Source organism: Bos indicus x Bos taurus, chromosome X, assembly GCF_003369695.1.
Source record: "Bos indicus x Bos taurus breed Angus x Brahman F1 hybrid chromosome X, Bos_hybrid_MaternalHap_v2.0, whole genome shotgun sequence".
In the NCBI taxonomy this organism is placed as follows: domain Eukaryota; kingdom Metazoa; phylum Chordata; class Mammalia; order Artiodactyla; family Bovidae; genus Bos; species Bos indicus x Bos taurus.
In genome coordinates this window covers 11,587,236-11,606,580 of record NC_040105.1, presented here as the reverse complement: position 1 = coordinate 11,606,580, position 19,345 = coordinate 11,587,236, and the positions used below count along the sequence as shown (strand labels likewise).

The 19,345-nt window shown below is 42.4% G+C and overlaps 1 protein-coding gene across 2 annotated transcripts in view; it reads left to right on the top strand.

Moving 5' to 3' along the window:
• Positions 1–1,488: 1,488 nt before the first annotated feature.
• The window catches only part of GPM6B (glycoprotein M6B), a 161,616-nt gene continuing 143,759 nt past the window's right edge, over positions 1,489–19,345 (top strand). Inside the window, exon 1 of one of the 2 annotated variants that reach the window (XM_027533083.1) lies at positions 1,489–2,089. In XM_027533083.1, the coding sequence (XP_027388884.1) occupies positions 2,086–2,089 (4 nt within the window). In that variant the 5' untranslated portion in view covers positions 1,489–2,085. The remainder of the gene's footprint in view (positions 2,090–19,345) is intronic. The other variant, XM_027533087.1, reaches the window with a different exon arrangement.

Here is a 19,345-nt window from a genome sequence, read left to right as displayed (position 1 = left end):
ATTAGCTATCTTGTACACCCTGTCAGTAGCCTTGCTAATTTCCCAACTGCTGTTTTGTTTTTCTTAAGGGTTTTAGGGACAATTGCTTGTTGAAATCAGTCCATGACATTTCCAGAGTGAGTAAAAGTTTCTATTAAAATGTGGCTTTCCTTTGACATTGTGTACACAATGGCTATAACTTGGTTTTTAATCACAGCATCCCATTGTGACTGGCTCCAATATTTGGACAGCTGTTATTTCTTTTCTTTGGTTAAAAAAAAAATCCAAGACTTCTAGGGAATGACAGAAAGTGAACCAAAGGGTTTACTTTTCATCTCAGTGCATACAGCCTTAGAGTTCTTGCTTCCAGAGTGGCTGAATGAGGTCATATCTTGCCAAAATACTATTTCAGACTGTGTGCCCAAGTCCCATTCTGTTGTGTTCCTTGTCTCCTAGGAGCCTCCCAAGATGTAGGAATCAACCAAATCAAATGCTCTTCCCTAAATCAGGACTTAAACCAACTGCTTGTTGCCCTTATCCCTTTGCAGGGGATCCCGCTTATTGTCAACTGCAGCTGGATTCCTGCATGCACGTGCTTTCAGCACTGGTTGAAATGGATTACTTTCCTGTAACAGGACACAAAGTTAAACCTATGAGCTCCCTGCCATTTTATTACTGCATGAAGATTGGTTAGGCATGACTGTTCCCATGGGACTGTGAAAATGAGCCAGTGATTTGCCTAGCACAAATCTCTGTCCTTTTGGGCAAAATATTATTAGGCTTTCTAGAGCTTTGCCTTGATAAAATCTTTCCTAATCCAATAAATTCAATAGATGAAATGTTTGTTTCCTCCACTCTTTCTCAGTCCTAAAGCCTCTTTCTTCAGGCTTAAATGTCCCTTAAGTGGACTATCTACTGTTACTGTTTATGTAACCCTCTGTTCAAGTAACACGATGTATTTTCAAAACAATGAAGAAACACAACATAAACTATCGGGGGCAATGTTAGGCTCAGAAATGTCTCACAAAGCATTAGCCAGGGGGAAACTGCAGGGATCTCAGAGCGTTGCTAATACCTTTGCAGACAGGAGAGTTCTTCTCTTAAGGAGACAGAAGGAATTTAAGATCTGGACACTGTTAAACCATTAATTCCCTTACAAGCTCAAGCAGGAGGACTGAGCACTGGGAGAGGCCGTGTCTGGGGAGGGTGGGCAAAGCCTTCTGGAGCCTTCCAGGGTGGGCTTCCAGGGATCGGGTGGCTTATGGAAACCCCCAAATCAGTCACCACTCAGATGGGAGAGTGCCATCTGTGCCCTTCTAAGTCATTTGTTTTCCACAAGTAAGTCAGTGTGGCAACCTTGGCCGCACATTGGAACCAGCTGGGGAGATTTTGAGGCTTGGAGGCCTTGGTCCCACCCGCTGAGGCCCAGAAGAAACTGAGTTTCAAAAGCTCACCAGGTGATTCTAATGTGCAATCTGGGTGGAGACCCACGGAACGAACTAGCTCCCGCCGCCCCCACGTGAGCCAAAGGTTCCAGGACTCTGGGCTGGGGCGAGGCCGCCAAACACCGGGGCGCACCTGGGGGCGGTCCTCGAGTCAGCCTCTGGGGCCTCAGTTTCTTTATCTGCACAATGGGTGACGGCCAGGACTGCCAAGGCCCCCTCCGGCTGGAAGAGTTCTCTTCTGGGACGCAGATCTGCGCCTCCGAGATCCTCTAAGCCCGCTCCCCTCGGTCCCCATCCCCCGCTCTGGCTTTTCCGGTTTCCTCGCCCCTCGGAGCTCGCCCGGGGGGTCCCAGAGGAAGCTGCGCGCTTCGCCGCCACCCCGGCGCGCGCGCTGCCCGGTTGGGGCCCCGGCTGCGGGCGCACAAAGCCCCCGGCGCTGACGTCAGGGCCCCCTCTCGGCGCGGCCGGCCCCCAGTGCAGGCGGAGCCGCGCCGCGCTCCCACCCCGGCCGGGAGTGATCACCAGCCGCCAGCCCCGCAGCCCAACGCCGCCCGCCCGCCCGCGCACGTGCCCGCCGGACCTGCAAACTTGTGCTGCCGGCTGTGTCCGTCCCCCGGGAGCCCGAGCGCCCGCAGCCCGCGCCTCCCGCCCGTCTCCAGCCATGGGTAAGCCGACGCGCTGGCCCCTCGCCCCGGCCACAGCCTCGCGCCCCCGCCCCCGCTCAGGTGGGGCCTCCTGGGGGCACCTCCCCGACCCGGGCCGGTTTTGGGGAGGCTGCAGGTGGGAGGGGCGCGGCGCAGGTGTCCCGAACGCCCAGGTGCGTGTCCCCGCCCCATCCCGGGGGCGTCCCCACTCCGACTGCGGCCCCCCTACCGGGCGTGTGACTCGCCGGAGGGGACGGGCGGGACCCTCCAGAGGGGAGCCGAGGGGGCGGACGGAGCGTCCCGGGCTGCGGGCTCCTGCTGTGATTTTCAGGGGGTAAGAGACAGTTGCTCCTGGTCCTTTCCCCGGGACGCTCTCCAGTCCCCCGATCTCCCGGCTGCGAGTCTGATCCGGTCCCACCCTGCCGGGGTCTTGTTCGCCTTAAGCCCACCTGAAATCAACGCCCAGTTCCCCAAGCCTGGGGTCTTCCGTGAGCTCGTTTGGGAACCGTGAGCCTTGAAACCAAGAAGGTGGAAGGGAAGAGGGACAGGACGGGACAGAGGGCGAGGCTCTTTGTCCCCCGTTTCCACTATCAGAAGGCGAACCTGGGGCGCAGGTGGAGCCTATGTGCCCCGCGGGGTCCGAGGCAGTTGGGGAATCGACTAGTCGGGGTGAAAAAAAGCCGAGCTCTGGAGATTACAAAATCTCCCACCTGGCCCGGGGCGGAGAGCAGGAGGCTGTAAGATTGTGTCTGTCACCTCCTGACACCTCCGAAATCCTGCAACATGTTTTACACGGGGACACCCCCGAAATCCTGCAACATGTTTTATACGGGGACGCTGTGTCTCTAGGAAAACTCGTTAAAGAGTGCGGTGGAAATCAACCTCGTTCCGCTGCACCCCCGAAAAATGTGTCTGGGAAAGGGTTTCCCCTGCCTGCTCTGTTATCCTTCTCTCGTGGCTGATAGGCTCCAGCCGCAAAAGCCACAAAGACTGTCACAAGGAGCCCCTCGGAATCCGCATTCCAATGAGGGAGTCAGTGAATTTAACCATTGCAGCCCCTGGGGAGACCTTGGGCATTCCCTACCGGGCCCCAGCCCCCGCCCCCTACCCCATCCTGCAGTCCCTGTGCTGTTGATGGCGTGGGTGGTAATTTTGTACCGAGCAAACGTTTGGTGAGGGTTTGTAAGGAGGGCACATGATTTTGCGTTTAAAAGGAAGCTCAAAGAATTTTAGAGTTAAACCTTTTTTTTTTTTCTTTTTCATTTTTTGGTTTATTTTATAAATTTACTAGGTGATCAAAATCTGAAAGAAAATAAGGTCCGTGAATCCACCAGGACAATTTCTTGCCAAAAAGTTAGGGGTGAGCTAGGATAAGATCCTTCTACAAAAGGGCAGAATTGCATGACCTGTATCTCATGTTCCTACTTGTTGTTCAGTTGCTCAGTCGTGTCCAACTCTTTGTGACCCCATGGACTGCAGCACACCAGGCTTCCCTATACCAATTCACCATCTGCAAGAGTTGGCTCAAACTCATGTTCACTGAGTGGGTGATGCCATCCACCCATCTCATCCTCTGTCGTCCCCTTCTCCTGTCCTCAATGTTTCCCAGTATCAAAGGTTCCAACTAGTCATGTCCTGTGACTATCAATATTTCAGCAATGCTTGGCTCAAAGACGTTGAAGTTGCACAAAAGTGCCAGCTTGAGGAAGGCATTAACTAATTTTCCTGAAATAAAGTTATTTCTGTTTTTTTTTGTTTGTTTGTTTTTGTTTTTGATCCTAGGCATTCGGATTTGTTCCGGTTAGAAATTGAGCGTCGAATTACCACTTGGGGACCTTCTTGGGAATGGCTTTCACGGTGCCCAGGGCCTAATTGGGGGCGGGCTTTATTTTTAGGTAGGTGTGGAAGTTCCCCAGATTCTCATGAAGCAAAAGCCCAAACCAGAGGCCTGTTCTCAAGGAAGTACTTTGTGTCTTGGACAATTGTTGCTTCTACACTTCAATTGCCAATTTATGTTAATTTGTGCATACCTCACTGGTTCTGGCAGTTTCCTTGGTTTTAGTTTTTAGCTTTTACATTAAAAAAGAAAAAAAAAAGTCCCCCTCAGGCCAGAAAGGAAACATACTGATTTCCTTTGGTAGATTCTTGGTAAATACACCACAAGGCCGTGAACTGGTTTTATTTTTCCAGATGTATTTAATTACTGAACGTACCCCAATGAATGTTTTAATTGAAGTGATTTAATGCTGGGAAAACTCTGACCATTTGTCCATTGGCTGGAACTTTGATTCTTATATAAGTCACTTCCTTAATGTGGTATCAGTTCATTTACTGGTAAACTGGGTGAGGTTTGTGAAAATAAAAGTTCCTCTGGACTCAAATTTTAAGGTATTTAAAATCTTTACGTTGACAAAGAAAATAATGAGCAATGTGTGTACAGCTTTATCTTTCAGTGCATCTTAAAAGAAAGCATGCTTTTCAAAAATTGTTGAGCCAGTTGACTTTTTTAATGGCTTTGTTGATAGAATTCACATACCATGTAATGCACACATTTAAGTGCACAAAATCAGTGAGTTTTAGTATATTCAAAGTTGTACAACCACCACCACTAGCTAACATTGTCATCACCCCAAAAAGAAACCCTGTACTCATTAGAAGTACCTCCTCAGACTCCTAGCAAACACTGATTTACTTTCTGTCTCTATAGATTTGCCTGTTCTGGACATTTCATGTAAATGCATTGAGCCAATTGATGTTTGACGTGTGTTTGACTCTTCAGTACCTTGGATTCTTTTGCACAATGGGAAGATGTCATGATGTACTGTTTGTATGTAGTACACCACCTAAATGAGGCAGTTGAAAGTATTTCACTGGCTGAAGAGTTCCACATTTGGCCATTGTGCATGTGTATGCTCACTCTCTCTCTTTTCCTCTCATCTCACTCTCTCATTCAGTGTAACTCTGGTTTTCTCTGATAGCAACTCAGGTTGCCTAATAGAGTTTTGAACCTGTTACTTTATAGACCCTAAGACATGGCAACTAAATGGACTCCCTGCAATAATCTCTTATGAGGCTTTTGTGGACTATCCACCCAGAGTGAATATGGATCATGTATCCAGAGAGAGGGCCTCCCAGGTGGCGCTAGTGATAAAGAATCTGTCTGCAATGCAGTAGACGCGGGTTCGATCCCTGTGTCGGGAAGATCCCCGGGAGGAGAAAATGGCAACTCACTCCAGTATTCTTGCCTGGAGAATCCCATGGACTGAGGAGACTGGTGGGTTACAGTCCATGGGGTTGCAAAGAGTCAGACACAACTGACGTGACTTAGCATGCACACATCTGAGAAGTGCCACTTTTGTTTCATTAGTTGCTTGTAATTTTAAATGAAAATTATATGTGAAATGATCAGATATAGCAAAACAACGAAGTAGTTGTTTAGATCTGTTTTTGTGATAAGGAAGTTTTTATGAGGATTATGAATTTAAACACAGTCAATCATTTCACTAAACAGCATTAAAAACATGGGTTGAGAGCTGTTCTTTAATGTGCAGGCAAGTCATCTGGTGATCTTGTTCAAAATGCTGATTATGATTCTCTGGGTCTGGGTGGGGTCTGAGTTTCTGTGTTTCTAGCAAGCTCTTGGTGGTACTGGAGCTGGTAGTCCCCAAGGCAAGCAAATAGAGAAAGCAGAGCAAGTCTGAGGCTGGGATGCCTGCCTCAGGAATTCCACGAACTTGCCATGTGAGCTTGGGTAAATCATTTTCATTTCTTAAGTTCAGTTTACTATACAGTAAAAGGATTTGATAAAATCATTTCTTCGGGCCCTTACAGATCTAAAAGGATGTACTTTCTTGTTTTTCTGTTTTTAAAACTTCTTGTTTTATGTTGGAATATAGCCAGTTAGGGCTTCCCTGGTGGCTCAGAGGTTAAAGCGTCTGCCTGCAATGCGGGAGACCTGGGTTCGATCCCTGGGTCGGGAAGATCCCCTGAAGAAGGAAATGGCAACCCACTCCAGTATTCTTGCCTGGGAAATCCCATGGATGGAGGAGCCTGGTGGCCTACAGTCCACGGGGTCTCAAAGAGTCAGACACGCCTGAGCGACTTCACTTTCACTTTCATAGCTAATTAACAGTATTGTGATAGTTTCAGGTGGCCAGCAAAGGGACTCAGGTATACATATACATGTATCCATTCTCCCCAAAACTGCCCTCTCAAAGGATGTAAGTTAGAAAAAAGAAATAAGAGGGTCACGTTAGGCTTGACAAACGTGACAGAACAGCTTCCTAATTGTTTAAACACCACATGCTTCCTTGAAGCCGGCATCACAGGCATCATTGGTCGTTGCATTGAATGCCAGGATCTTGATGTGCCCGCCAACAGGACACCCAGCCATCCCCGAAAGACACTAGCGGAGGAAGCCGTAGTGTTCACCCACTTGAGGGCCTCCAGCTTTAGCTTCTCCTGCCCTCTTATCTTTAGAGCTGGCCTCATCAGAGAGCCTTTCTTGATTCTACATGCAGGGCCCAGGCCACCTTCAGAGGCCAGAGTCAGAAGGAAGCATGCATGCCGAGGACCCACACATATAACGTTTGCTTCTGGCAGTTTGCTCAGGAATTCAGATACAGGTGGAGACGAAGAATGCTACCCTGAAGATCAGCTGGGCAGGAAATAGTCCCAGGATGGTTCGCTTCCCTCTGTCTGAGTCTAAAGACCTAGGAACAGCCCACCCTCGGGTCTGGGAGAGAGTACCCTTCAAGTCTTGGGGAAATTTTGCATAAAGCTCTAGTCCAATAGCACAGAGTGTGGTTTGTGACAAACAGGAAGTAATTAATTATTGAGTATCTTTTTGCTCTAGCAAAACCTCTAGCCCAAACCACTTGATCCTTCCAAGGGGTTCTTAGAGGACATCCTTATTGGCTGCATCCGGGGTCAAGTAGTTGATGGTTTATTGAAAATGCCAAAGGGGTGAATCACTGTCAGTAACCATCTTACACATTTTGTTTAACTTTAAATATGAATTCACCAGTATTTTGTTGCAAAGTCAAGGTCTTTGAGTGTGAACCCTGATTGAAATTCTTGAAGACTTCCGTGTAATACACAGCCAGAATTCAATGGCTTTTGATTTCCAGTTTGATCCTTTTAAAGTAGAGTGAGAACCAACCTGTGTGCAGATTCCTTGTAGATCAACAATCCCACTCCTCTTAAACCTTTAAAATTTTCTCGCCCCTACTTACTCTGGCAACTGTTTTTCGAAGTGACTCATCTCTTAAGGCTTTTCAAAGCCAATCAACTTGGTTTTCAAAGAAATAAAAAACTATTTTTGGAGCTCATTTTATTAGCTTGTGTAACACCTAATTAAATGTCATAATTCTAGTAACAAGTACAGCTGGCATAAACAGACTTGAGAATATGATAGACTTCTGAGGTACACAATTCAACTGGTGGGAGAAGCAGTATATACATAGATGTCTTGGAGAGTAGCCTAGAAACCAAGTTCTGTGGGCAATGCCCAGTATTATTTACAAAAAGAATAGAGAATATTGGGTAATTGGGTGGATCCACTAGGTGAACATTGGTAAGAGGACTCCTACTATATCTTTAAGCCAATATTATCCATTTAACATTTTAACATGATTTTTCTGGTTCCCATTAGCTGGGTTGTTAGTGTTTATGTCTTTTCTGTTCAAATGTCAAATTTTTCAAGAACAAAGATTGCTTTACTCATTGTTTTATCCCAATGTTCACTCAAATAATTGACATAGGTACTCCACAAGTATTTGTTAAAAGGATAAGGGTTTTATCATATAAAATCGATTTTATTAAGGCCTGTCTGCATTATAAAAGTATAGATTTCAAGGCATATAAAATTATATATGACAAACTGTGATAAACTAGAACAAATTAACTAGTGCAAATGACATTAATTATTATTCTTTAATAACATTAATACATTGAGCACAGATTAGCCCAGAATAACAGAATTTCAGGGCTTGAAGTCACTTTCGAAGTAAATTGATTGCTACAGGCATATACAGACACAAAAACAATTTAAAGAACAGTGTGAATTTTATTTCATTACTTTTTTTTTTGCCTTTAGCCTTTTCTTTTGATGTTATAAAATATTTTCCTCTCTGGTGAAAAGTACTTCCTTCTTGTCAGATTTTTGAAGTGCACAAAATTTTTGGAGTGAAACAGTTTGTTTCAGTGTAATTCATTATTGCCCTGAGGATTAAAAGGTAACAATGGTCTTGAGCTTCCACTCTCCACTTGTGTAACTGGGTTAAATGAACACCTATTGCCGTGCCATGCAACAGGTATGTGCCCCTTTCTAAGTGTTTGAGTTCCGGTTACGTGGCCATCACCGTGAAGGCTTTCAGGGAATATTAAGACAGCTGCTCACTCAACAAGCATTCACAGAGTCCTGTTCAGATGAGCCAGGTACTGTGCTAAATCTTGAAGCAAAAATAAACAAGACCCAGTGCTGTCCTCAGATCACCACTGTTATTTCAGAGATGCAGATAAATAGTTATAATAGAAGTACAAGGTCCTGTTGAATAATTTCTTCTGTCTCGGAGAAAAAAGGGTGGAGTGCTATTTCTTAGGGGGATTTCCTGGGGAGGTGGTCTTCCTCGATCTGAGTCTTGAAGGATGAGCAGGATGACAGGAATCAGTGGTGGCGGGGGGCGGGGACATCTTGTACATAAAGTGTGTACATAAAGTAACCTGCTTTAAGTGATCACACATGGACACACATAGCTGAATCTTGCAAGAATATTTTTGGTCTTGTCTGTTGCCTCCTCCCTTTTGAAAGATAAAGCGGAGAAGGAAGGAAGTGTGAGCCTTTTGGGGGAAGGAAAGGGTCTCTTTGGTGTGACTCCAGAGGGGTTAGGCATCAAAATGAAACCCAGTTCTTGTCTATTTATGCATTTGATTATTTTGAAAGTGTCATTATTTCTTCCTTAAATATTTGAAAGAATTCACCAGTGAAGCTATTTGGGTCTTGAGTTCTCCTTGTGGAAATGTTTTAAATTATGAATTATGTTTCTTTAACAGAGAGTACTATTCAGACTTCCTGTTTCTCTTTGTTTCAGGTTTGATAAGCTGTGTTTTTCAAGGACTTTTTCATCTTATCTAAATTATTAACATTATTGACTTAAATTCGTTCATAATATTTTTGTATTATATATCTAATCCTGTTGTCTATAAGATCTGTAGTGATGTTCCCACATTCATTCCTAGTAATGTAGGTAATTTAAGTATCTGTTTATTTTTCTTGATCAATCTTGGGCATTTATTTTAAAATTTATTTTAGTAGGTTGATGCTTACATCTGATAACTACATCTGATAGATGAGCTGATCACTTAATTAAAAAGGAGTACATTTTCTAGTAATCAGAAAATAGAATTTTAATGTCTAGAGGTAGAAGTTGCTTCCCTGATGGCTCAGACGGTAAAGAATCTGCCTGCAATGAGGAAGGATCAAACCTGGGTTGGAAAGATCCCTGGGAGGAGGGCATGGCAACCCGCTCCAGTATTCTTGCCTGGAGAATCCCATGGACAGAGGAGCCTGGTGGTCTATAGTCTGTTGGATCGAGAAGAGTCAGACACAGCTCAGCAGCTAAGCATAGAAGTTGCTTACTTGGTTAGAAACAGAATCTGCCAAAGGAAAAAGTATTAAACCTGATCTTTTGAAATTTACTCTTAATGGCTCTATAACTCGGGTATTTGAACTTGGTTTGCCAAGATCTGTTGTAAATGATCTTGCATTAGAGTTATTGCTTAGTATCTGCTTGTGTATTCATTTTCTGTAGGACTGTTGAATTCTGCTTTCCTCTTCAGAGCAACTGGAGACAGACACTGAAACAAAAGAAGTCTTTCCTTCCCTTTCAAGTGTACTTTTAGATCAGGGTTTCTCAAGCTCAGCACTTTCTGACATTTGGGGCTGGATGATTCTTTGTTGTGTGGAGACCATTCTGCGCACTGTGGGTTGTTTAGCAGCAACCCTGGCTTCTATATGCCAGTAACATTACCGTACTTGTGACAACCAAAAATGTCTCCAGAAATTGCCAAGTAAGAACTATTGGGAGACAAAATAATCCCATGTTGAGAACCACTGCTTTTGAGTAAGAGGGATTGAAAGCCTTTTGTGTTTCCCAAATATTATAAAATCTGAATAATGGCATGATTGGAGACTTGGTTGAGCACACCTACAGGATCGCAAAATCTCTGGTTAAAACTGTTATCCTTCCAAAAGGGATACTTGACTTTTCTAGCTAAAGAAAGTTTTAAACCTTTTTTCAGCGTCATCAGAGAACCTGGAGATATAGCGGGGAGCCTTGCACACCACGTAATTCAATTTTCGTTTCAAGTAAAATGGTACCTAAACCATCTCAACAGTGAGAGCAAACCTCGAGTGTCTGGCTTTCCTTGGTAAATTGTTCTGATCTTCAGGATGCTGTATCTCTGAAAGAACTGAATCTATATAAAGTTCATTCTGCTTACCAAAGTTGTTTTCATCGTCCTTTGTTCTCTTCATTAAGTAGAGAGACCTCAAGGATCTAGTCCCCTTTCTTAACATCCTTAATTACCTTGATGGCCTTTCCAAATTTAGAATTCATCCCCTTAGCTGTAATCAAATATACCCAGATTAAGCCTTAAAGGCAACCTCCTGAACACTGTTTCATCCTTAGGGTCTGTAGTAATGACTTCATTACATTTTCCCCATGGGTTTGAGAAATGCAGAAGTTGTAAGAGAGGGGACTGATTCTCCCTTCCTGATCACAGAGATCCTTTTTGAACAGCCATTGATCTCCCTGCCCACTCCCCATCCCTCACTTCTTCCCTCCGATGGAGAGCTTAAATTGGTGTTCTCCAAGAGATCTGAGCACACTTGCAAAACAGTTCCAGTGTAAAAAGAGCAGGAACCTTGGAAGTGAAAGTCAGAAGGAGCCTGTAAAATCTGCCATTTTGTTTGTGTATCAGGTCACCCTTTTAGGTTTAGGACTGCAGTGTTTCACGACTCACTGAAAAGATTGTTTAAATGGAGAATTTTCAAATGGCAGCTTCAATTCAGGCATCTGTTCCTTCACACAAGGAGCAAAGAATGGAGATGTAATTAACAAAGGAACTCACACCCTTAGGATGACCTTATTTGATGCAGCCCTCTATTTTGTATTTTCCTTTTAGTTTTCTCCTGTGGCATATTCTGACAATAATCATGATTAAGTAAAGCAGAATTCAGAACATTAAAGAGATGAATTTTTATTCCATGAATTACTGTCATGTTGCAAAGCCACTGTCCTGGATTACCAAAAACTGTTTTGAACTCTATTATATAATGATAGTTTGTCATAGGTATTTTTAGATGTTTTGCGGGAGGCGCAAATATTATACAATCACTTTAAAATTTGATATTGAAGTATAACATACATGTAAAAAGTGGGCAGATATTAAGCATACAGCTCGATAAATTTTTGCAAACTTAACCAGTATGTAGATTAAGAAGCAGAATATTACCAGCTGCTCAGAAATCCCCTGCAAGCTCCCTTTTAGGCAGCCCTGACCAAGGGTAATCATTCCTAATTTCTGCCAACATAGTTTGGCCGGTTTGTGCACTTTATATAAATGGAATTACACAGGATGAACTCTTAGGTCTGGAAGCTTTTGATCAACATGAATAACATTATGTTAAAACTCAGTAATATTTTCTGTCTGGAAGTAGACCTGCTTCTAAATCATTATGGTAAAAAGCATTTATTAAATGCCTTTATGTGTAGAGCTATGCTAAGGGGTGCATCAGCCACTGGTTCCTACCCTCTGTTTTAAGTAGAAAACATTGACATAGCAGGTGTATGAAGGACTTTGAAAATAATTGGTGGGAGATGAGATGGGTAACTGAAAAACATGCATACAGTGGAAGGGATTATAAAGATAAGGTAACCCCACTATCCACCTTGGAAATGGAAAATATGTCAGGAGGATTTGAGAATAAAGAGGAAGTTGTTAATGTTGTGTATTCAGGATACAATCTGTAAGAATGTTTTCTGGCTTCAGGGTATAAGGATGTAACAGATGTTAAGACCTCCTCCCAATTAGTTGCCTGAAGAAGATAGAATTTTAGGAATTGTTTCAATTAACAGTAGTTAGAGAACTGATGGCCAAATGGGTGTTCCAAGCAATGTGCAGGTTTAGAAAAAAGATTGAAGGCCTGGGATGATTTCTGGTTATCTTCCTGAAAATTCTTAGATGTAAAATGGTTTTTGCCAAATTAACTTTTCTTCTTGCAGTGTTGGGACTTAGCCAGTAAGCTGCCTTCGTTCCTTCAATGAGGTATTTTGTCATCTTACTGACTGAAGTGATGGTATAGTTGTTACCAAACCAAACTTGAATCCCTTTGCCTGCATGCAGTAAAGCCAATCTATTGATACCAAGTTGTGGTGAAGGAAAAGTACAGCATTTATTGTTGGCGACAAGCAAGGAATCTGGGTCATTGGTGCTCACAAGACCCAAAGTCCCTGATGGCTTTCAGCAAGGCATTTTTAGAGGCTAGGTGAGAGAGGGGCATCCCACAGTGTGTGATCAGCTTGTGCTCGGTTCTCAGATTAGTTGAAGGTGAGGTAACAGGGCGGTGTCAAAGGAGTTAATATTATTAGGCCTTAGGCTCCAGGAGGAGCCTGTAAGACAGCTTACAATACATACAGTGATATAAGTACTTCAGAGAGGAGCTAAAGCAGAGAATATGGGGAAGGGGTCTGTCCAGGTAATGCCCCTCCGGGTCCTGGGTTTCAGAATCTGCAGAATGAACGCCTTGTCATCACATGGAGCTGCCTTTCAACTGTATAGTGTCACCACTGTCCCCCAAGTCATGGTATCAATTTATACCGTCACCAGGAGCATCAGAACATTCTCGTTTCTCCAAGTCTTCTCCAGCATTTGGTGTTCTCACTGTTTTACATTTTTTTTCAAGAATCTCATAGGTAGGAAGTATTTCATTGTTTTTTTTTTATATTGAATTTCCCTAGAAAGGTTGAAACTTTGGGGTAGGTTATTGGCCATTTGGGTTTTCTCTTTCATTTATATATTTATTTTGTTCTATTGATTTGTAGCAATTCTTTATACATTCTGGATACTAACCCTTAGTTAAATGTATTGTCAATATCATCGTCCTTTTTGTGGCTTATCTTTTAACTTTGAGCACATTTTGTGTTGTGCTGAACATTTTTTATTATAATAAAGCCCTAATTATCAGTCTTTTCCTTTATTCTTCTATGATTTGTGCCTTTTAGCCTTGTTCTAAAATTGTTCCTATCTCCGAGGTCATGCAGATGTTCTTCAATATTCTCTTTTAAAATGTGCTTTTCAAGGACCTATTGAAAAGCACAGGGAACTATAATATACTCAGTATTTTATAATAAACTGAAAGGGAAGAGAATCTGAAAAAGAGTGTACACACACATACACACACACACACAACTGAATCACTGAAACTAACACAACTTTGTAAATCAACTACACTTCAATTTAAAAAACAATTGTTTTTCATAAAAAGTATGGTTTTCAGTTTTCAGTCTTCATTCTATTAGGGTTTTAGTTTTTTGGGTATAGTATGAGGTAGAAATCTATATTTTACATTTCCTATACAGAAACCACTACATTCTTAATATTTCCTCCTTTCCCCACTGATTTTTATATAATCTCATGCATTACATTTCTCTGCTGTACCTGTGCATACATCTCTGGCCTCGGTTTGGTTCTCTTGGTCTATTTTGCCATCCATCTGCTAAGACTACACTGTCGTAATTAGTATATATTTAAAGTAAGCCAGGATATCTCCTAGAAGTGTTGTCCTCTTATTCTTCTTTCAAAGTGTCTGAGATGTACACTTCACTTTTTGCTGTTTTTGCAGTCAGCCGTTGATGTTCCACCAATGTCCCTGCTAGGATTTTGAGTGGGATTACAGTGAGTTTATAGAATAATTTCCACCATAGTCACTGTGTTCACTGTACTGCACCTTCTATTTATATCCATGATGTATGTTTTCACACAGTCAGATCTTCTCTTTCATTCCCCAATAATGTTTTTGCACACCTTTAAAAAACTAGTGAAGGTCCCTTATAGAGTGAGAAAGTAAATCCATTGGAGTCAAAACTAATTCCACAGATGTCATGGTTTCCTTCCACAGACCTGCAACGAATTGCAGCTGAATGTACCAAAAGTTCAGATTAATACACAGGCTGTAGGGAAAGCCGATTTTGAGTTACCACCTACCAGCCTGGTCATAAAAAGTGAAGTGAGGTATTCTTACTTCAACCGACCCTAGATATATTCTAATAAGATAAGAAAATATAATCCTCAGTATGTTAAAAATGTGGATTTCTTTGAAAAGAAAAATATGGCCATATTTGCTGCATCATTACATTCAGGATGCAAACTGTCTGTGGAAAGAGAAAGAAAGGAAGCCAGTCTTCAGTCGGAGTGCACAGCCATGCAACCAAGGTAACCCTGCTGCTACTGCTAAGTTGCTTCAGTTGTGTCCGACTCTGTGCGACCCCATAGATGGCAGTCCACCAGGCTCCCCCATCCCTGGGATTCTCCAGGCAAAGGTAACCCTAGAGCGGTAGAAACCCGCCTCTTGTGTGGGAGTGTTACTTCCATGTTTGGCTGTGTCACTCATAAAAATGACCTTTTCTTGGTTGATTCAACATTACCTGGTTTCCCAAAGCGGTTTAATGGGAAACTTTACCTGGGATGTTTTTATATACTGCTCACCCCACTGAGAGGAGGCCAGCGTCCGACTGGAGTGTGAGCTTGATTTATTCTGGAAAGCGATTTGTTCAGCTGTCAAATGAGATTACGTGTGTGGCTGTTACCCATCACTTCACAGAAATATTCTTAGTCCTCCACGTGGCCTCAGACTTTTATTTATTTATTTGATGGGAACAGAAATCACACATGTAACATCTCCTAGAACACATCTTTGGAAATGCAATTTTTAATAGAGCACGATTACCCCCTTACTGTTGATGATGGTGATGCTGCTGCTGGCTAGAACGGAACTGGACTGCTGGACAATTTCCCGCTGTCCCAGGACACCATCCCCCACCCCCCAACATATGGACTTCCATATATTTAGATTTGAATAACCTGGAAAGGCCTGTCATCAGAATCTGTTCTTAAAATTCACTTTTTTTGTTGTTGTTACATGTCTTTGTCTTGGAGTGGTCGCTCATTGTAGAAACTCATTTAAAATGGAAGTCTAATAGAAAACACACTTGTGCTTACGAAAAGGGAAAAGGGGTGAGGAAAGGATAAATTAGAAGTTTGGGATTAGCAGATACTAATTACTACATATAAAGTAAACAGTGAGTCCTACTTTATGGCACACAGAACTATATTTGGTATCCTGTAAGAAACCATAAGGGAAAAGAATATTATAAAAAAGAATGTGTATATATGTATATAATTGAATCACCTTGATGTACAGCAGAAATTAGCACAATATTGTAAGTCAACTATACCTCAAACAGTTATTTAAGAACTGAAGTCTAAGTTTAGATATGAAAGTTAAGTTCTTTTTACTTCTTATCATCTTATTTTTGCCCTTGGAGATTTGAACAAAAATGGTGGTATTTCTGCTTTGTGATTCAATTTCTGTTTTCCTCAGCCTAACACAACGATGAGTGAGATATCATTTAAAAGAAAAAGAAAACTGACCAAAATAGCTATGTCACAGCATGGATTGTTGACTGGAAACTTCTGCTTGGTTGGAGGCTTAAGAGGTGGGACGAGCCACCTGGGCAGGCTCTTGGCCCCCGTGCTTGTTGGTGATGTTGGCAAAGTTAGGCACTTCTTTCCAGGACTCATGAGAAACGGTGGCCTCACAGTTCTATCAGAAGTGACCATGAGTTCTTTTTTGTTTGAAGGAGAGTTTGTCGAACCACTGATTTTCCACTCGAATTGATTTTTACCCCCCAGGGGACGGTTGGCAATGTCTGGAGACATTTTTGGTTGTTAGCTGGGGTGAGGGGGAAGGTGCTACTGGTATCCAGTAGGTAGAGGGCAGGGCTGCTGCTAAATGTCCTATGAACCCAGAGCCCACCCTTCCCCAAACACAGTCTTATGGTTCTCACCTCAAGAGTGCCAAAGGTGGGAAACACTACTTAGACTAAACTTTGTGTGTGGGTGTTAATTTCTGCTGTACAGCAAAGTGGTTCAGTTATGCAAAATATATACTTCTTGTTTTCTTTTCATTTATGGTTTACCACCCAATATTGAATATAGTTCCCTGCGCTATATAGTAGAACTATTGTTTAGCCATCCTATATATATATGTAATAGCTTGCATCTTCTCATCCCAAACTCCCAGTCCTTCTCTCTCCCACCCGCCTCACCTTCTTGGCAACCACAGTCTGTTTTCTATGTCTGTGATTCTGTTTTGTGGTTAAGTTCATTTGTGCCTTTAGATTCCACATATCTTATGGTATTTGTCTTTCTCTTTCTGACTTACTTCAATCAGTATGATAACCTCTAGTTGCATCCATCTTAGTGTAAATGGCATTATTTCGTTCTCTTTTATGGCTGAGTGAAAGTGAAGTCGCTCAGTTGTGTCTGACTCTTTGCAACCCCATAGACTGTAGCCTACCAGGCTCCTCTGTCCATGGGATGTTCCAGGCAATAGTACTGGAGTGGATTGCCATTTCCTTCTCCAGGGGATCTTCCCAACCCAGGGCTCGAACCCGGGTCTCCCACATTGCAGACAGACGTTTTACCGTCTGAGCCACCAGGGAAGTATATGCCTTTGTGTATATGCACCACATCTTATTTATCCATTGCATCTGTTGGACTTTGAGGTCGTTTCTATGTCTTGACTATTGTGAATAGTGCTGCCGTGAACATGGGGATGCATGCACCTTTTTAAATTGTAGTTTTGTCCAGATATATGCCCAGGAATGGGATTGCTGGATCATGTGGTAGTTCCATTTGTATTTTTTTTTTTTTGAGGAGCCTCCATACTGTTCTCCATAGTGGCTGTACCAGTTTATATTCCCACCAGTAGTGCAGGAGGGTTCCCTTTTCTCCACATGCTCTCTGGCACTTATTATTTGTAGACTTTGTGATGATGGCCATTCTGACTTGTGTGAGGTGATGACCTCATTGTAGTTTTGATTTGCTTTTCTCTAGTAGCTAGTGATGTTGGGCATCTTTGCATGTGGCTTTTGGGCATCTGTATATGTTCTTTGGAGAAATGTCTTTAGGTCTTCTGCCCATTTTTCGATTGAGTTCTCTGTTTTTTTGTTGTTGTTACTGAGTTGTAGACTTAACTTTTGAACACATGAAAGGCAATCTTTGCCAACCTTTAAACCACAGAACCCATGGTAAGGTTTAGAATTTGGCCTGAAATAGAGCAAGGGATTCTAGACACCAGATAAAGGGATCCAGGCGTAGAAGAAGCTGCTGAGTTAATTCAGAAGGTGCCTTTCTGAATGGGAGCCTTCAGGACAAGCCCCTCTCTGCTGCTGGCAAACCTAGTCCTGGTTGCCACTAGTTACTGGTGCCGATCTGAACCTGCTTGTTGAATCCAGTTGCAATCCATTGAACTCTTACCTTGCACAAGACCTTCTTTATGATAAAAAAAGTCAAACTATGATAGTGTGTATGATCTAAAACCGAATCATAATCAGCTTCAGAAAATTCTTTTTGCCTGAGAAATTTCATTTATTATTTCAGCCTCTATCTAGGAAAGTCGCCAATAGTCCTATAACAAAAGAAGAGAGCACAGAATATTGTAGTGAAGCAGTTATTTTTTCATTCACCATTTAGTTTCAAGCAATAGGTTTAACCTTTTTATTTTCTCCTAAGAGCTGCTAATGAATAGTATAGTAGGTGGGTTAAGTATCATATTTTCTCCATTTTTTTCCCAACCTTGGTGAAGATACTAAGTTGAGGCATGTAAAACAGACAATATTTGTCCATTTGGGGGCGTACAATATGGTATTTTCATATAGTTCAGTCTAATCCAGCATAGTTGCCCAGCAAGCTAAAAAGAAGGTAGTAGCCTAAATATTCCTTCCCAAGGGCCTTTCCCAGCCTGAAATTGCCATGAGAAAAAAGAAATGCCCATTCATTTTTTTCTCTGAAGCTTTGCAGATGTAACTGAAACCTCATTCTGATGTGTCTTCAATGGACTCTGACTTTAAACCTGGGGTTTCCCTCATAGATATTTAAAAACCTAAGAATTCTGCCCTTCAACAGCTTTTCTGGCAAAGCAAAGAATCGTCCCCCAGTTTATCTGTTGCTAAACATGGATTTGGGTGTTGTATTCTCTTTAGGTATGTGATACACCTGTCTGGGCAATTGTTAAGCAGGAATTGTAGGAAGCTCTTAAGTTTGGTCTTTTTTTTTTTTTCCACTTGAATTTAGTGAATGCTTCTCAGTGGTTTAATTTTGGTGCAGAAAATTAATGATAGCTGATATTTGTAAGAATGTTTGTCCTCCATATTTTTAGTTGAAATCGATAAAAGTGTGGCCATTTCCAGGTAAGTGTCAAAGTTTTACGTCCGTACAGCTGAGTTATTCCTAAATGTATTTATATCTCTGTGTTCCTGTGAATTTGCAATCTGTGCACCTTTGACATCTTCAGGAGAAAAATCCAACATGATTTCACAGGTTGTTGGAAAGTCTTACTGTCTTGTAATTTTACCCTGCTTAGCATTCCTGAACATTGTTGTTGTTCAGTTGCTAAGTCATGTCTGACTTAGTCATGTGACCCCATGGTCTGTAGCATGCCAGGCTTCCCTGTCCTTCACCATCTTCCGGAGCTTGCTCAAACTCATGTCCATTGAGTGATGCCATCCAACCATCTCATTCTCTGTTGCCCCCTTAGGTGAAATAAATATAAAATTGCTCTTTGAGGATGAAATGAAGACTGGGGAAACCCCTATCTTAGTTTCCTAGCATTAAGAATTTATCCTAATATGAAACAGCAAGTCATCAGAACCCTGTTTGTTTTAGCACTTACCCTGATGCTTGGAAGCAGGTGTTTTATCTTGAAAATGTTATTCAACAAAAACCCTAGAGCCACATATTGGCCCAATCAAAAAACTCTCTCCTTCCAGTTGTGATCCATTGGCAACCATGGATCCACCCCTGCCTCCAGTTCATTTGCCTGATCCTTCTTTGCACTGTCCACCATACTGGTGTACTGTTGTTATTTGAAATCTCTGTGATAAAAGGTCTGGCTTCTCTTGACCCTTCCCCAGTTGAGGAAAGTTTGGGGGG